Source organism: Ctenopharyngodon idella, chromosome 4, assembly GCF_019924925.1.
Source record: "Ctenopharyngodon idella isolate HZGC_01 chromosome 4, HZGC01, whole genome shotgun sequence".
Taxonomy (NCBI): Eukaryota; Metazoa; Chordata; class Actinopteri; order Cypriniformes; family Xenocyprididae; genus Ctenopharyngodon; species Ctenopharyngodon idella.
In genome coordinates, this window is record NC_067223.1 from 23,208,156 (window position 1) to 23,228,070 (window position 19,915).

Consider the following 19,915-nt stretch of genomic DNA (forward strand, 5'->3'; position numbering starts at 1 on the left):
ATTTTTTTCACACGAGCTTGCGTTTCTGGTCTGACGCATTTGTATGCGTTTGAATGAAAGTCAATGGAATGAAAAGTGCAGTGTGACCGCCCCTTTACACATTTAAAACAGAAAACACAAGTTTTTGTGTTAATCAGAAAAAAGAAAGTTATATACACCTAGGATGGCTTGAGGGTGAGTAAAGCTTGGGCTAATTTTTATTTGAAAGTGAACTAATCCTTTAATCTTCACAACCACTCATCCAGGCAGACTTCATGATGTCTGGTTTACCCACTGAGAATTATCACCCCTTTTGCTTCACTCATACACTTCAAAGACACTTAGGACATTGATTGTTCTCAATGAGAGAACAATACAGGCTACAAGAAACAGACATGCCATCCCACAGAAATGGAATTCTAATGAATGAACATACGTTTCCCCAGTACATGTTGTGTATTATTAATGTTTATATATTGTTCTTTTGTATTGTATGGTGTTATGCATGCCTGATGACAGAACTACTAGATAATGTAGCCCATCTAGGGGGTGTCTACTATCAAAATATTCCTCATTTAATGACTCACTCTTTGGTGGACATCACCTTCTCATAGAATGCAGTGCATGTTTGTTATATTTATCAGAGTATAAATGGACACAAACTGCCAGCTTACTCCAATCATGCAAATGAGTCAGCTTTTTAAACAAAGGAACTTTTCTGCTTGAGAATTGCACCTTTCTCTTCGGTCAAGCCAAAACTCAAGGGTGTCACATCTTTGTAGAGCTTAAAAACTAACAGAAAGTTCCCTCCTTGCTGGTTTCTGCTCCTGATTGCTATTTGCGTAAGACCTCATCCAGAACCAGAGAAGGTGCAGCTTTGCCGGCAGGCCTCCTCTACATCAAGCCTTATGTACCTTCCTCGACCATAACAGAGTCAAACTAACACTGCAAGTTCACCATCGTTTCTTCATTCAATGTGGAAGAAATCCGTATTCATGTTACCGTAACTCTTGAACCGTTTTCGCTATCGTAATAATTCAAATTACTACAGACAGTAGACAAAATGGGCTTTTTACAGTAATTTCGTGCCGTCCGTCAGCAAATGACAGCCACTTTCGGGGAGAGAGGGTGGAAGGAGGATTTGAACGGAGAGATATGGAGCACGGCAGTTTAGGGAGTTTTGGATCACATAAATAATAGAAGAAACAAACAAAAATATGGCGAAGGAGTACACAGGCGATTGGGATGATTATTGATAAGACTTGGGAGGAGGCCAAGCGAGACTCTTTCGCATTTGGTGTGTGTATCTGTATAATGTGTCTGTGCGGTATGCGTGCATATGTAGTATATGTACAGTATGCGTGTATGAAAAAAATTCTCCTGAATGAAAACTGTGCAACCCAGTGTCACAAAAAGACTTTTATATATGTAATATAGTTGAATTTTCAAGTTTGAAGTATTAGATTATTTTAATCATCATTTTTCTCTTCTACATTAAAATCAGAAAATTTATTCTTTTTTTTTTTGTCTATTTAAATTCTATTTACAAACTCACCATACATAATGGTCAATAACTAATTTATTGAAAGCCATTTGTTTTCTGGAAAAAAAAAAAAAAAAAAAAAATGACACTGCACTTGAAGATAGCACATTGTGTGAGAATTTTATAATAAAAAAAAACATAATATGTGAAAACGGGCTATTTTAGCTTTAGGTTCTAAAGGGTTAAACAGATAAGGTAAATGCAAGTATCATACGATATTCTAAATCACTGATTAGTTAGTTAAAGTTGTGAACCCCTTTGTTAACAAAGAAGCTTTGTAGTAAGGACTGATGGTTCTTCCAGGTGGTTAAATTACTCTTGATTCCCCTGTTCTTTTCCAGTTTTTCTCTTTTTACCCATGTATGCATAATTGTGTATATGTGTTTGTTTAGATTACTTATGTTTATTTGAATAAAACTTTTGTGGACATTCATGTGAGTTTTGATTCTGGTCCCTGCTTGTAAATCAACGTCAATTTAACGATGCAAACACAGCTACATGCTAAGAAAGGGTTATTTTGCTGCGGCCACAGAAAATATCCTTTCTGAGAGTTGATAGATAATCAATACTGAGTGTTCGCTGGACAAACAGATTAATTGATTGTTATATTAATTCAGCTACATCAAGTTAATTCTATCAGCTGGTCCAAATATTTATAATTATTTATAACAAGTTCTGATTAATTATTCATATTTAAGCTAATTTGCTACATGCACAAGATAGAGACAAAAAAAAAAAAAAAAAAAAAACTTGATAAAGATGGTGTGCACTCATTTAAATGGACAAATTCTATTTTTCATATGAAAGGTTCAAATATGCCTATACATGTTTTTCTTTTTTGCATCCTTTCCCTAATTATTTGTCACTTATTTGAAGATAATGAGGTTTTCTAGCTCGGTCAACAAAATACAACATTTATGAATGTAATATATTCTTGTATTTATTTTAGTTATTTTATTTAATAAAAAAAATTGATATTGACATCAAGACAGACAAATCTGAAGGAAATAACAATACAGGCAAAAGTATAAAAAAAAAAAAAAATGAAAGACTCCAACAATTGAGATAAAACATAAAAGAGTTCAATCAGGATTAACACAAGTGTAAACACAATGTTCATGGATGCAATATTTTCTGTCAAAACTACCATTTAGTACCAGCTTGATACTATATTTTATTTTCTTTATTATTATTATTATTTACAGATCATTCTCATTGATTTCTTGTCCTCTCTGCATTTGTTCACTGCCCACTAAAAACACGTTCCAGTTTTGTCAGACCAGCTTTCAGATAACTCAGAGCATCTTTATTTGCTTCCTCAGCTTCAGCGGTTCTCTTCATTTCCTCCAGCTCTTGGGCCCAGTTTACTTTCCTAGCCTCCTTCAGTCTGGGGATGAAGAAGTCGAGATGATGAAGAGTGAACGCGGAGTCTGGCTTTAATGCAATCTGAGACAGATGCTTGATGGTCCTGTAAGCATTGAACAGAAGAGTTGACTTTTGGTCCTCAAGCTCCTGCAGATCTTTGCTAAGATGTTCCATTACAACCAAATGTGTCTTGGTTTGTTCTAGGGCTTTTTCATATCTCTTTTTTAAATCTTCAAATTGCATCACAATGTTCAAGTTTCTGATGATATATTTCTTGTTTTCTTTGACATGTTTGCTGTGATGGCACTTCCCTGTGCAGACGGTGCAGTAGCCTTTTTTCATGACTTCACATTTGCTGGGATTAGAAGCCCACCAGCAGTCAAGCTCATGGCAGTTTTCCTCACAGACAGTACAGGTTGTCGCATTCCTGCTCTTCCATGACATGCTTTCAATGGGAACCTTCTCTTTGACTGTTTTTTTTACTCTAATGCTAAAGTTTGCATGTCTGTCAACCTTATCTTTGTTTTGTCTTATTGCCTCCTGGATCTGAATTTTTTCAGACATCTTTGATTCTTTCTCTTGAATTCGCAGCCGTAAGTTGCAAATATACGCTTCAAATTGAATGCGCTCTATCAGGACATTTGAAGTCAACTCTAAACTCTTCCTGTTCTTTTCATCCAGTGACTGAAGAAATAGATTCATCTCTTCCATGCTGTTTTCCCAAGCATCTCTTTGAGCACGAAGGTAACGTTTCTCATTGTGGTGGGCTTCAGCCTGACGGTTGTTAAATATGAAATGAACTGGCTTGTTATTGTGGTCTCGTCTGCAGGGGATTTTAGCTATATTAATGGCGCCAAGGACGTTATTGGGTTCCAGACCATCAGAGTGTGTTATTAAAAACACAATGTTGTTCACAATGTCTTTCCCAAACAAAGACAGAACTGAACTGATAATATAATGCTGTCTGTCCGAGAGACGATTCTTAGATGCTTGAATGACAAAACAAATGGCATCAATCTCATGAACTCCATCATTACTCTGAAACAGAACAGATAAATTCTCAGCAACTTCTAGATCTTTTTCCAGTCCTCTAGTGTCTCCGTAGCCTGGAGTATCAATGATGGTGAGAGACATGAGACTCTTTAATGGACAGAACTCGTACATGGTGATTTCAGAGGTTTGTGATTCTGATTGGTCTCTGGCTTCTTCTTCTGTGATTTCATACCACATTTCATCCTCAAACTTCACCCCCAGCAAATAGTTGACCATGGTGTTAATGAGAGTCGTCTTTCCAGCTCCGGTTTCTCCCACCAGCAGAACAATTTTGTTTTGTTTACTTTTGTCTTTTATCCCAAAAGTCCATTTTCTGACTTTTCCATTATCATCAAGCACATTTCTTTCTGTGGCTAGACGAAATCGTTTTGGTGGGCCACGATGAATCAAATAGGATGTGCGTGGTAAAGGACTCAACTTTCTGTAAAATATGGAGGTAAATGTTTTTCAGAATATTTATGTACCAAGAATTTCAGATTAGTAGTGGCCATAAATATACAGATATATTTTGTTACATACATTTGCAACATGAACATACAAAACAATATTTTAGGAATATTTTTATGTCAGATAACCTACTTCATTTTTGATGTGAATGCTAGCGTATGCAAAAACTGCATGTAACTAGACGGACCACAATAGTCTATGCAGACACAAAAATTGGGCTGTATGTGGATGGTGTGCGTGGATATCTTTACTCTTAAAAGAGATTGTCAAAACGATCCCCATTCACACAAATCCATGAAAACGACTAAAAATGCTGTATTCCAGAGTCCTGCATGGGTCCTGTTTGATAAACAGCATTATTAGCTTAACTTATTACTGACAAGTTTGACTTTATTTCTGTCAGGCGTCTACAAAAGTTCTTACTGAGAATTAACAAAGGCTTAGATGTCACCATTATGGAGATCGGTGTTTGCTTTAGTTGTGCTCTTGACCCTTGGCTTTTGAACATTAGTTTTTCTCTGGATGCTGTAACTGTGTGTTTATAAAACATATTTGTTACAGCAAGAAGCACCAAGAGGAAATATGATCAGATTATGCTGGTTATGTATTGATAATGACATAGTCATCATATAGTGACCTTATTTACTGATCTTATCCAGTATTTCATATAATTACATAGTTGAGGTTTAATTAATTTTGCATTGTCCATTAAATTTGCTCTGTGATTCTACAGCATGAGATCCAACAGTGTTTATACAATCTGAAAGATTTTTAAAACACATTATGCAGAGAAAGTTTTGAACTACTGTATCATTCAGACACATAAAGACAACAATCAGCATATAAATCTTGACAATGGTGACAAACCAAAAGCTTCATGCCACAATGCATGCTGGATACCAGCATAGTACAAATCTCAACCATGACTCCCAGCATACATTGCAGCATAAATTATGTAGATGAATTGTCTTAGTGTTTTCTTTTATTCTTACTATTTTAAGAATATAAGAATTTTACTTTTATTTTATTGTTTTGTTGTCACTTTAGTTGCTTGTTTTGTGGTGTTCAGTGTTATTCTGTTTATCCAAATATTGTGATTGTCACCATTGTTGAGATTCTAATGCTGATTTTTAATGTCTGTGTTTGTCTTAATTAGGTAGTAGTTCAAAACTATCTGTGCACAATGTGTTTTTGAAATCGGATTATCTGATTGTCACAACACTACTAGATCTCAAGCTGTATTATCATAGGGCTACTATAATGAACTATGCAAAACTAATAAAACATGACCTATAGAATTACACATTACAATACTGCATGAGATCAGTGAAACAAGATACTACTTGATAATTATGTGACCATCAACAGGTAGCTGACATCACCAGATCATATTTTCTATTGGTTTTGCTTGTCATTAAAAAAAAAAAAAAAAAAATTCTACAAACACTCAGTTACAGCAGCCAGAGAAAAAACTAGTGTTAAAAAGACAAGAGTCAAACTGCCCAACTAAAGCAAACACTGATTTCTATAATTGTTCAAACCAAACCTTTTCAATAAAATATTAACATCTAAACCTTTTGTAGATGAATGAAAGAAATAAAGTCAAACTGGTCAGTAATTGAATTTGTTTTTCAAATAAAGGTTTCTGAGTCAGTAATATCAGTTTGTGTATGTGTTCTTATTGTACTTACACTTGCAATGTCACACTTACCCTGTAACTACATGGAACAAGAGTATATGTCCCCAGTATTTAAAAAAAAAAAGTTTAGTTTTACTTCCCTTGAAACACAGAAGCCCAAACTTAATCAGTGTACTTTTGTTATAAAAACATTTACTGTATAAATGCATTGATATGTACCCTGTATTTTTAAAAAAATCCTTTATGTATTGATATACTATTACACAAAGCTATAAGCTATCATAACAGAAGTACCCCTTAGTCCTAAAATATTTACAGTATAAATAAATTGTTAATTTTACTGGTTGTTACCCCTTTATTCCCTTTATAATAGTTATAATAGTTTATAATAAATTGTGTTATAAGTGTTCATGTCATGTTTAAATGATCAAATGTGAGAAAGTATTCAGTGTGATGTTATATTTGACCATTAGTTAGAGTTATCAACTTGGTAAATGTAGTTTATTTGAGTGCTGTTACCGGGTGAATGGTGCATTGCGTGAGATGGCGGCGAAGTGTGTGCGTCCCATGTGAGAGATGAGTTAGGGGCTAAGCAGCTAAGATCTCGATTAATTAATATATATATATGTATATAAATAGATAAATATAAACTGATAAATAATAAATATTTAAAAATATATGTATAATTATGTATATTTTGTAAGCACACTAAAGATATATTCTAGTCTATTAATATATATTGTCCATTGCATTCATTGTGTTCTGTGGTTAACTACCTGGTGTACTTAACATATATTTTATGATTAACAGGCAAAAGAGCAGAGAGTTACAGATAACAGTGCCTGTCTGTGTCAGGGATATGTGTGTTTTGCCTTTTGTTTTTGGATTTGTCTTCTGTGTTTTCAGTTTGACCTAGTTTTTCTCATGCGTTTCACCAGTTAATTTCTATCACCTGTGCCTTGTCATTCACCTCGTTAATCATCTTGTTTGCTCATTAGTTGTCTGTGTATATAAGCCTTCAGTTTGAGTCTAGCCTTTTTCCTGTATTGATGATGTTTTCAAGGTTAGAGTGTGTTATTGTTTGTTTCTACGTTCCTGTCATGCCTTTTGAAGTAAATATATTGTTGGATTTGAATTCTTCATCGTTTGCATCTCTTCAGCCTGTTATTTTGTGACAGGCATGTTAATTGGTATCTAAGCCACTGTAATGCTGTTTTGAATTATTTGTATATATGAATGACATGTTTGTGAATTGATTATTATTATAATTAATATTTGTATTATTCATACTATTACATATGTATATTGTGAATTGTACATCCTCTTTCCTGCAGTGTCACTAGAGAGGAAAGGCAAAAGAGCAGAGAGTTGCAGACAATAGTGCCTGTCTATATGTGTGTTTTACCACACAGGCACTGAAATTAACATCAAAAATCAACACAATGCAGAGGAACCGCTACACGGGCAGTAATCTAAAACGTTACCCTTTTTTTTTTTTTTTTTTTCTTTCTTGTTGCTCTTTCCTTTAGTGATTCTGCTTGTTCATAACACTTGAATGGTCTTGGAGGACTGGTGCTCATTACACCTCTAAGATTAGATGTGTAAATGTCTAAAATTACCTGGGGGTATTCCAGAAAGCAAGGTTATCTTACTGTCAAATATACCCTGAACTCTTGGTTGATTAACCCAAATCTTGCTTACTTGAGGGATGGTGGTACACATTGCCACCTATTTGGTGGATGTGCAATCATCTTTTCATTTAAAAAGTAATCTTTATTCACTTAGAATAAGAATTATATTGTTGGTTTAATGCTAATTATTTAATAAGATATCACATATGTGTTTTATTATAGAAATTATAGCATAGAAAACAGCAGATCCATGTGTGAGATGACAATAAAATACAGTCAAACCACAATTTATTCAGACACCTTGAACATTTCATTCATTATTACAGTTTATTCACTATAGTTTAAAAAAATGGTAATAAAATATGACTTTTCCATTGTTTTTCTATTTTAACTAGTCGACGTCATGCTTAAAGCATCACGGCAGAGCATTAAAGTCGACTATTCAACTAGTCGATTAGTCGGTGCAACCCCTAAAATATATATATATATATATATATATATATACATACACACACTGTATTGCCAAAAGTATTGGGACACCCCTCCAAATCATTGAATTCAGGTGTTCCAATCACTTCCATGGCCATAAAATCAAGCACCTAGGCATGCAGACTGCTTCTACAAACATTTGTGAAAGAATGGGTCGCTCTCAGGAGCTCAGTGAATTCAAGCGTGGTACCCTGATAGGTTCCCACCTGTGTTATAAGTCCATTCGTGAAATTTCCTCACTACTAAATATTCCATGGTCAACTGTTAGTGGTATCAAGTGGAAGCAATCGGGAACAACAGCGACTCAGTTGAGGTTATCTGCTTACTTACTCTTAAACATACCCAGGTATGTCACATAACCTGCTTTCTGGAATACCCCCCTGGTTTCACAGACAGGGCTTAGATTAAGCCAGGATTAGGCCTTAGTTCAATTAGGGCATTTCAGTAGCTTTTATAAATGTGCTTTAGAAAAAAAACATTACTGGTGTGAATCTTGAGACAAAACAAAGGCACTGACATATTTTTTTATATATTTTTTAGATCTGTCAGTGCAAGTTACTTTCAGTTAAAACAGTTCAAACATTTATTTCTGGGACTAGCTTATGCCTTCTCTGTGAAACCGGGGGTATGGGTGTTCTTGGCTTCACAGATCGTGTTGGATGCTGTGAACAAATACACAGGTTGTGTTAATTTTAAAACTACACATAACTTTGTAAAACAACTGAATTCTTCTCAGTTTTATTTAATATTGACACAAAATGTGTAAACTATAGTCACATAATATGTGTCTTCTAAGAGTGTAAGGGGTCATAACTGACAAAAATGATCATTTTTACCCTTCCGCTCAAACATTGCACTGCTTACACCATTTACAGCTATAACTTGACTGTGCTGCAAGTAACCATGTTATAGCCATAGATTATCCCTTAAATCATTTATGTAGAAATCACATAAATTTAAACTCACCTGGAATTCATGGTAATCACTGGACTGAATGTGTCAACCTCACAGAAGACCTTCACTGTCAGTCTTCAGTCTGCTTACAGAAAAACAATTCATTACTTTATTTGTAAACACTGTATTTATGTAAAAAAAAAAAAAAAAGCTATTACTTAAACTTGTATATTTAACAAGTCTAAATGGCTGAAGTCCCTCCGAATGAGTCATTCAGGAACATGGTTTTTCCTATCACTGTTATGCTGATGACACACAACTCTACCTCTCATTCAAACCAGATGATCCGACGGTTGCTGGTCGCATCGCAGCCTGCCTGATAGCCATTTCTGCCTGGATGAAGGACCACCACCTTCAACTCAACCTTGCTAAAACAGAACTGCTTGTGGTCGGTGCCAACCCAACACTTCATCATAACCTTTCCATTCAACTTGGGTCGTCAACCATAACTCCTTCTAGGATGGCCAGGAACCTTGGAGTGGTGATGGATGATTGTTTAAGCTTCACAGATCATATTGCTACAATGGCCCGGTCCTGCAGATTTGCTCTGTACAACATTAGGAAGATCAGACCCTTCCTATTGGAGCTTTCCACACAAATTCTTGTCCAAACACTTGTTCTATCCAGACTGGACTATTGTAATGCTCTCTTGGCAGGCCATCCAGCATACACTGTCAAGCCTCTACAACTGATCCAGAATGCTGCAGCAAGACTGGTCTTTAACGAACCGAAGAGAGAGCATGTCACACATCTCTTCATCAGTTTGCATTGGCTGCCAGTAGCTGCTCGCATCCAATTCAAGGCTCTGATGTTTGCCTACAGAACATCTACTGGCTCTGCACCTCTATACCTAAACTCACTACTTCAGACTTACGTGCCCTCCAGAAGCTTGCGTTCTGCAAGTGAACGGCGCCTTGTGGTGCCATCCCACAGGGGCACAAAATCACTCTCACGGACCTTCTCCTGGTCTGTTCCTGGTTGGTGGAATGACCTACCACGCTCTATCCGAGCAGCGGAGTCTTTAGCCATTTTAAAAAAACTGCTAAAGACATATCTTTTTCGTCAACATATGACCCAGCAATATTAGCACTTTTTATTTTACTTTTCTTTTTTCGATTTTCTATTCTCTTTCTCCATCTATTTGCGTATATTTAAAAAAAAAAAAAATCCTTGCTACAAGTACTTTATCGATGAAACTGTGACTTGACACGGCACTTACATACTGTTGTACTCATGTTGATTTGATTGCTTCTACTATTCTCATTTGTAAGTCACTTTGGAGAAAGGCGTCTGCTAAATGTAAAATGTAAATGTAGTCACCGCTCAAAACGCTGGAGTTTTTGTTCAGTTATGATTTCTGCTTGCTCTCGCGAATCCTCTCATTAACAGAGAGAGATTCGTTATGCAGTGTGTCAGACAACTTTATTGATTTGAATGGAACGTTGTAAGATCGCAAACTGAGATGAGTGACAGCTTTTGAGTGATTGTAAAGTGAACGCTCTTTAGTGCTTGCAAGGCTTAATAGCTATAATCCATTTTATAAAACGGTTAGTTCCTGTCCTTGATTCTGATTGGTCAATAGCTGTGGTTTATTCACAATAAAACACAGCTATGACCGCTTCACCCACCGGTTCTGTGTATCACTACACAACACTCTTAGCAACGTAAACTGTATGTTCTCAATTGATATTGTTCATTGAAGCTTACTGTATTATGTAGAAGAGTATTGTGAGAAAGAGATCGAGTGAGAGAGTGTATTACCTGCATTCAGATTTTAGCATTTTCTTTCAGGTCAGTCCTATGGTCATAATAAAACATCTGTTTAAATGTCCGATGTATTATCTTGTCCTTTTAACAGTTAAGGTGTTTTACTGTGACTGACAGTGCTAGTCAAAGCATTTGTCAGCTGTGTTTTGTTCTGTGTTCACAACAATTCAGTCTTTTCAATGTAAAAGTCTTCGCTACTGACTGAATCACTCATAAAGACTAATGGCGTAATAATGTAACTTCTGTTGCTGTTCTCGGTCAGGGACTATTTTTTTTTTCGACGGAAGGCTTTTAGTGAAAGTTTACTTCATTAAAGTTGAAATGATACATATTTTTGACTTTAATATTTGTATTGTGTGGTAACTGTTTTATAAAAGCAATAAGGTACTCGAGGCTAGTGCTGTATCGTGAATAAGTCACGATTGAAGGGGTTGCAATGCCCTTCATCCGTGATTTATTCACGATACAGCACAGCCTCGAGTACCTTAATGCTTAAGAATAAAATTGTTGTTTTTCATGCTTCTAAGAGGACCGATAGCCAATTACACACTGCAAAGTTTTGGAAGTGACGTCTACACATAAATGCAGGATTCACTCTCGATACATGTGCAGTTTTGTTCTGTTTATGCAGTTTTTCTTTGACTACCTTGTGAATCGATGCCACCAGGCACGGTTGCCACCTTGTGGTTAAATTAATTACTGTGACCTGCGCATAAAAGGTGAACTATAATTTGGGCTTTAGTAATAACTAGTGGTGGCAAGATGAAAATACAAATATACTTAAAATTTACTTAAGTATACTTAATAAAATTAACTTGATTTATTTTTTGAAAGGGTTATGAGTACAGTCAAGGCTGAGGGGTTTCAGGCATGCCACGAAACGCCCTTAAAAATACAAATATACTTAAAATTTACTTAAGTATACTTAATAAAATTAACTTGATTTATTTTTTGAAAGGGTTATGAGTACAGTCAAGGCTGAGGGGTTTCAGGCATGCCACGAAACGCCCTTCGGCTGTGACTGTATTCACAATAGAATAATATACAGACAGTGATGCATGCGCAACAGCAACAATGTGCATAGTTCTGATCTACTGTCTTAATATAATTTATGGCTGAAAGGTATAGAAACAGTATTTTCAAACAGATTGTACTTCTGTTTAACAACATGCTGATGAAATGTCATTCTAAAAGCTTAGATGAAGTTAATTTTTATTATTATTATTATTATTATTATTATTATGTGCCTCATGCCTATGTAAAATCCTATTTCATGGCACACACCAACTGCTGAGTGTTATTTTAAAAGCAACGTTTGTATTCAGAGCCTTACTTTACAAAGCTTTTTACATACTACTTCTACAATATTTATGAAGCTTTCTGCTTTTAGAAAATGTGCCATAGAGATTAACCATTTTAGTGCTTTGGGTAACCCAGGCATATTAGTGGCATTAGTCGAAGCAAAGGTAATACAGTGAGAGAAAAATGCAGCCAGGAAAGTAAATGTAAATATATATTTACTATACAAATGTAATACACAAATTATTTTTACTCCTTTTTTGTGCCTAACATTTGTTTATTGTTCCATTTTTTTATTGTTCCAAATGCAAGGAAACAAATAATTCCTAAATCAAACACCAAAAATATGTGACTTAAACAGGTTCAAGAATAAATTCAAGAAGGTCTTAAAATATCCTCCTTACTTATATACTGTGTACTTTGTAATGTAATGTTTAATGGAGACAACAATCTACTTACATGTCCCGCAAGAAGACTTGGTCCAATTTAATCAGAAATGTTGCATCCTGCCGAACAGTATAATGAAGCACTGAGGAGAGTTACTTCTCTCTTATTTGGACTGAACTGTTCGAAAGCCTTTCTTATGCAGTTTCCACTTCCTGTTTTTTTTTTTTTTTTTTTTTTTTTTAAGCCAGATGCAAAGGCCCCAGAGGTGTAAAGTATTTGAGTAAATGTAATTGGTTACTGCACTTAAGTATCTTTTTCACTATTTTGTAGTTGTACCGAGTATTTGAGTATAGATATTAGCAACTTTTACTCTCTACTTGACTACATTTTTGAACAAGTAAATGTACTTTTTACTCCAGTACATTTGTGATGAGTAATGTAATTACACATTACATTTTTCATGGCACCTAACTTTTTCTGCAGCAGTTTGTTTCTGCTGTAAAGAAGTGATTTCGCCATCTACAGGTACTATATCTTGTATGTTTTGCCTTTACTCATCCAAACTTGTCAACAAGGATACTTTACTTGAATGTGAGTGCATTAGCAGGTAGTTGCTGAATCACAGGTGTTTCAGATATGAGATGAGGTCATGACTGCAGCCAGTGATGAGGCTGAAAACAGCACATCCAGTGCAAGTACACTTTGACTAGTTCATTTTACTTAACATTATTTTATTTATCCGCTATATTGACAAGACCTTTTTGAAGGATATTGGTTTACTTATGGCCTTTCTGTGCACTCTTAACTGAGACTTGAAAGTTTGTAGACATTTAAGAGGCTGATGTGTTGACCTTGATTTATTGCAATTTTGAGGTTGTTTTATTTTGATTTTAGAAAATAAACATGATTTCTCATCTTACAAATCAACTGTTTCTTATTTTCACTGGCATGTCTCTTAGATGTTGAGGGCTAGTGCATCTTTGAAGACTTTTACTCAAGTCGTATTGGAATTGGTGACTTGTAACTTGTAATGGAGTAATGTTCATTGTAATGTATCTGTACTTGTACTCAAGTATGTTTTTCAGGTACTCTTTATACCTCTGAAAGGGCAGAGAATGTAAAAGCTATTCAGTTGATTTGTTTGCATTTTCCCCCCAATTTTGTTTTTCATTGCTAATAAAGAAAATTAAGATTTTTTTTTTTTTAATATTTTTTGACTCAAATTTGGGCATTATCCAATGAACAGTGTAGGACAGCAATCAAAATAGCAGTCAGGCAAAATAAAATAAAAATAGTCAAACTGTGACTTTGGGCAAAATCATATATAAAAAGTCAAGTCAAGTGGTTTTATTGTCATTTCCTTTCTCTATGCAGCGGAAGAAGTCAAACAGTTTCTCTGAAAAACCACAGTGCCAAAAAAAGAAAAAAAGAAGTACACTATGTATTATGAGACATGTTATTGAAGGGGGTAGATTTATAATACAGGTGCTGGTCATATAATTAGAATATCATCAAAAAGTTGATTTATTTCACTAATTCCATTCAAAAAGTGAAACTTGTATATTATATTCATTCATTACACACAGACTGATATATTTCAAATGTTTATTTCTTTTAATTTTGATGATTATAACTGACAACTAAGGAAAATCCCAAATTCAGTATCTCAGAAAATTAGAATATTACTTAAGACCAATACAAAGAAAGGATTTTTAGAAATCTTGGCCAACTGAAAAGTATGAACATGAAAAGTATGAGCATGTACAGCACTCAATACTTAGTTGGGGCTCCTTTTGCCTGAATTACTGCAGCAATGCGGCGTGGCATGGAGTCGATCAGTCTGTGGCACTGCTCAGGTGTTATAAGAGCCCAGGTTGCTCTGATAGTGGCCTTCAGCTCTTCTGCATTGTTGGGTCTGGCATATCGCATCTTCATCTTCACAATACCCCATAGATTTTCTATGGGGTTAAGGTCAGGCGAGTTTGCTGGCCAATTAAGAACAGGGATAACATGGTCCTTAAACCAGGTACTGGTAGCTTTGGCACTGTGTGCAGGTGCCATCTCCATAAAGTTGGTCAGCAGCAGGAAGCATGAAGTGCTCTAAAACTTCCTGGTATATGGCTGCGTCGACCTTGGACCTCAGAAAACACAGTGGACCAACACCAGCAGATGACATGGCACCCCAAACCATCACTGACTGTGGAAACTTTACACTGGACCTCAAGCAACGTGGATTGTGTGCCTCTCCTCTCTTCCTCCAGACTCTGGGACCCTGATTTCTAAAGGAAATGCAAAATTTACTTTCATCAGAGAACATAACTTTGGAGCACTCAGCAGCAGTCCAGTCCTTTTTGTCTTTAGCCCAGGCGAGACGCTGTCTGTTGTTCGAGTGGCTTGACACAAGGAATGCGACAGCTGAAACCCATGTCTTGAATACGTCTGTGCGTAGTGGTTCTTGAAGCACTGACTCCAGCTGCAGTCCACTTTTTGTGAATCTCCCCCACATTTTTTAATGGGTTTTGTTTCACAATCCTCTCCAGGGTGCTGTTATCCCTATTGTTTGTACACTTTTCCTTCCCTTCGCCTCTCTGTTAATGTGCTTGGACACAGAGCTCTGTGAACAGCCAGCCTCTTTTGCAATGACCTTTTTTGTCTTGCCCTACTTGTGCAAGGTGTCAATGGTCGTCTTTTGGACAACTGTCAAGTCAGCAGTCTTCCCCATGATTGTGTAGCCTACAGAACTAGACTGAGAGACCATTTAAAGGCCTTTGCAGGTGTTTTGAGTTAATTAGCTGATTAGAGTGTGGCACCAGGTGTCTTCAATATTGAACTTTTCACAATATTCTAATTTTCTGAGATACTGAATTTGGGATTTTCCTTAGTTGTCAGTTATAATCATCAAAATTAAAAGAAATAAACATTTGAAATATATCAGTCTGTGTGTAATGAATGAATATAATATACAAGTTTCACTTTTTGATGATATTCTAATTATATGACCAGCACCTGTGTGTAATGAGTAATACATTACTAATAACTTAAAACATAAAAAACATTTTTGTTCCCTTGCCATATTTTTTAAAATCTAATCTAAACCTTAAACTATCTACAAATTGCACCAGATTTAAATATACATCAAATTATTACTACTACTAGTACTACTGTACATTATATGAGTTATATACATAACCCAAATCATCTGAATAACAATCTGTGAAGAAATAACGTTACGTTTACCTCAGAAAGATTTGGCCAATAATGACTTTATGTCACAGTCACATGGATTTTCAGTTTGTTTGTTTCCATCTGTCACGTGTTCCTTTGTTCTAGTTTCCCGCCACAATCTGTAACCATGGACACTAATCACATTCATCACAGCTGTTCATCATTTGAGTTAATCAGTCAGTGTATTTAAGTTCCTGTGTCTGTTCAGTATGTTGTCGGGTGTCGTTTGTGTCTACATTGGTGTATGTTCCTGTCTGTTCCTGTATTCTCCTGTTGGATTTTCAAGTAAAAGACTTATTTGACTCTTATCTCCTCGTCGTGTGTTTAATACACCGGTAGAATTGTAACACTTTAGTTCGTTAGTTATCTACAAAAATGAAGGAGAAAAAAAAAAATTATAAATAGTTTTGTAGAAAATAAAAAAAAGTTATGACAATCATTTAAATTTTTATTTCTTAAAAATGATTACAAACATATAGTGACAGTTAGAAAGCAGAAGCTTTATTTTATTAATTTAGTGTATAAAACTTAAAATGTGTTTCAACTCAAATTGATGGAGCACATCATAATCACAAAGTTAGTAAAGTCTTTATGAAATCGTTGAGTAGTACTGAATTGTGAAGTTAGAACGTTAAACAGTTTTTTACCAATTCTGTGTTCAGGAATTTTTGGGCGGAGCTAAAATGGGGGCTGGACTGGAGCCCCCAAGCGTGGCCCCGCCCCTAACACTATATCCATGGGTTTCAAAGACGTCACTTCCGCTATTCTAGAGCTGCATACGCACGCTGAAGCTGAAGAGAATGAACACATCCTATATAAGATAATTCATTTATTTATACAAAATAAAAATAATATTACAACTCTTTGCATAAAATCACGCACAGATGAACTTGAACTAAGTAACGTAGTCAGAATAATGTAGCTGTTGTGGATCCGTTCTTCCTGTAACAACACGCCGAAACACAGCAGCTAAGCCCAAAGAATTCACAACGTTTTATTACAATAGTGTATACAATTATAATGTTATGAATAAGATAGGCCCAATCATAGTTATTAATGTTTTGCGTTGCTGTTTGAGAGGAAGATGATCATCAGTATTGTACTGAATCAGTACAACAAAGGTCTGCAGGTTGTTAACCTCAACGAAAACGCATCCTATATGAGATTAATCATATATTTATAAGCTACATAAATTTAATATTACTACTTTTATCTGCACAAAATCACGCGAATGCACAAGTGAAGCTTGAACTCATGTGCTAGAATACCTCGCAAATAACATTAGTATAATTTAATCATTACTTACCAATTTAACTTAACGACTTTAGGGCCAGATTTACTAAACAGGGCAAATTAGCCTGAGAGCGCAATTCCACAAATGCGCCGATGGGAGTGGCAAGTTTTGGGCGTGATCTTCTGCTGACACACAAATTAAAGAACACAAACGCAGTCAAATCGTTTACATAATGACCAAAGCAATCTAAGAAGAGCTTCGCAAATAAGCAGAGCTGATGCTCTCATCAGGTGCGGGTCGACACAGGCGCAACGACAGCTTTTTTTGGGCGTTAAATAATGGCGCAAATACCAGTAAATTGACGAGCGCAAATCTTAATAAATTGCATTGCATGATTCATTTAAATACTCTCCTCCCATAAATTTTGCGTCTGAAAGGGAAACTCCTACAAATGCATATGGAATAAGGTCAGTCGCAAAAACAGCTCAGTCCACGCCTTTTCAGTGCTAATTTTGGACTGCGTGTCTTTAGGAAATCTTAAAAGTAGTTTTTCAATGCCAAAAGAGGGTTTGCACTGGCGTAAGCTGTTAGTAAATCTGGCCCTTAATCTTTTAGATGTGGCCTGCTGTGTCAGCAATTTCACAACGTCCAAAAAATTAAATTACTGCCTTGTGCTATATTGACCAATCAGTGCAGTTGTCAAGGCAGAATTTCAAACATGACCAATCATATTAAACAGAGACAAAGCAGACAATTTTAATAAACTGAAATTTTGAGTTTATAACACTTAAAATCTTATTTTGAAAGATTTTTGCTGCCAAATGAGTACATTAAACACACCTGTTTAAGTTTTGATGCTTGGTATTTTAAGTAACGTTAAGTTAAGATAACTTGATTTCTTTATTAATGACAACATTGGGGTTTACAGTGTATAACTTTTGAAAGGGTACCACCGCAGTGACAGCTTTTGTACCTTTTATTATGAGAGTGATGAGAAGCTTAATACATAACACCATGAGACAATAAAAAAATAAATTACATATAGCATACACAGAACAAAAAAAAAATATGTTTTAAACCACTTAATAAAAGATAAACAAGGTGTAAATCTTTTACATTTACCCAAAATATACTTCAAACAACAACAGCAAACTTTCAGCATGTTGCTCCTTCTCTTTTCTCCATCTTCTGCCACCAAAACAGGTTGAACTCAAAACATTCAACCTGCAATAACTACAGCAATTTTGTACAATTTAATCTATTAATATCACACTGCTATAGTAAAGTTTACTGGTTGAAAATCAGACTTGTTACTCTTATTGCTGTTGGTTTGGTACCTGTGGTATCTGTGAGAAGAGATCAAATGCTGAAGAAACATTTTGAGGCAGTGAAGTAAAGCAAAAGGAACTGCACAAAAAAAACATACATGCAAGCTCACAATTTATTTTTAAATGAACTAAATTCACGACATTTGAGAAGTCAAACTAGTAAAATTTAATACACCCAGTTTTGTGTGCTATACTTTAGACAAAGTGACAAATTGTGTGCAGTTTTTTTTTTGTTTGAAGCTTAATCTGCAATTACTGCACGCAGGATGTGTTCAGTGTAAACAGGATATCGGCATTTTTGTGGTTGGGTAATTTTCTGTTGCATTTAGTTTCTCACGTTTCTGCGCTCAAGCTTCTTGATAACATGTGCCAGGTTTATTTATAACATTAGACAGTATCGACTCTCATCTACTCTGTCGATCATCTGTGAAATAAATAAAAAAAAATCCTTTTATATTCAATATTTTTTTAAACTTCGCACAATACATATTTGCACAATAAAGAACACCTCACTTTAATACTTGAATAAATGCAAATGCATTTAAGTTAATACTCCATACATCTAATCACCTTTAGCCCCAGATTGGCTGTATTTGTCAGTGTTTACTATATACTGTGCTAAGTTAAAATCATATTTATTACATTTATCATGTCATCACATTGGAATTATAAGGTTCAATTTGACATTTTTTTTCAAAATTGAGTTATTCACATATTCTGTGACAACTTATTTAGATTATGTGATATTTCCTTTTTTATGTTGTGTACATTTTGGAAAACTATAAGGTTCTATTTGTGAGCCAGTCAGCACATATGGGTGCTCCTGCCAAAGTTTGACTAAATTTTCCTCCATTTCATGGATCCAAATAGACCGAGAAGGAGCCTTTTTCAGAACCAAGGCCATGCTTGCTGATATTCTGGTCTATAACTCCTCCCTAAACCTCCCGCTGCCCTGTATCTTGCTCTCTCATTGGCTGTAGGTCATCGCCAATGTCATTTTCAGTCAGAACACACTTCACACAGCAGGATTTTGAATCGCAGGCATCTCATGGGCGTCATCGTCGATTCTCTCAGATCGCGTCTTTGATGTGTGATTGTCACTCACGTGAACGAGCACCAATTTGCCTCAGATTTTGGGAATTTGTTGGTGATTTTGCAAAATCTGTCTGCGAGTGAAAATCAGAGCATTTTGTGTTTAAAAAGTATATATATTTTTTATTATTTAGATAATGACTGATCATTTCGCTAGATAAGACCTTCATTCCTCATCTGGGATCATGTAGAGCTCTTTGAAGCTGCACTGAAACTGACATTTGGACCTTCAACTCGTTGAACCCCAGTGAAGTCCACTATATGGAGAAAAATCCTGGAATGTTTTCATCAAAAACCTTAATTTCTTTTAGACTGAAGAAAGAAAGACATGAACATCTTGGATGACATGGGGGTAAATTATTAGGAAGTGAACTTATCCTTAAACTTGATGTTAAGCAAGAGGTGTTATGTTAATGATTTTATCATCAGTAAATTTGATTTATTTTCCATTACTTTTTTTTTGTTTATGAATTTTCAACTATG

The 19,915-nt window shown here is 35.4% G+C and overlaps 2 protein-coding genes and 1 long non-coding RNA gene across 7 annotated transcripts in view; 1 reads left to right on the forward strand and 2 right to left on the reverse strand.

Moving 5' to 3' along the window:
• The window catches only part of LOC127511276 (uncharacterized), a 249,197-nt gene that overhangs the window by 157,895 nt on the left and 71,387 nt on the right, over positions 1–19,915 (reverse strand). The window lies entirely within an intron of this gene.
• The window catches only part of LOC127511199 (heavy metal-binding protein HIP-like), a 219,057-nt gene that overhangs the window by 76,837 nt on the left and 122,305 nt on the right, over positions 1–19,915 (forward strand). The gene's annotated exons all lie outside the window — the stretch shown is intronic.
• On the reverse strand, positions 1,560–13,353 carry LOC127511149 (uncharacterized). 2 transcript variants are annotated; one of them, XM_051891760.1, is made up of 3 exons: positions 12,626–13,353; positions 9,113–9,182; positions 1,560–4,361 (listed from the first exon to the last, which is right to left on the reverse strand). In XM_051891760.1, exons 2-3 carry the CDS (start codon positions 9,121–9,123, stop codon positions 2,765–2,767), a joined length of 1,608 nt encoding a protein of 535 aa, XP_051747720.1. In that variant the 5' UTR covers positions 9,124–9,182; positions 12,626–13,353; the 3' UTR covers positions 1,560–2,764. The 2 variants fall into 2 exon arrangements, with proteins under 2 accessions (XP_051747720.1, XP_051747721.1); XM_051891761.1 differs by having other exon boundaries at positions 9,113–9,185.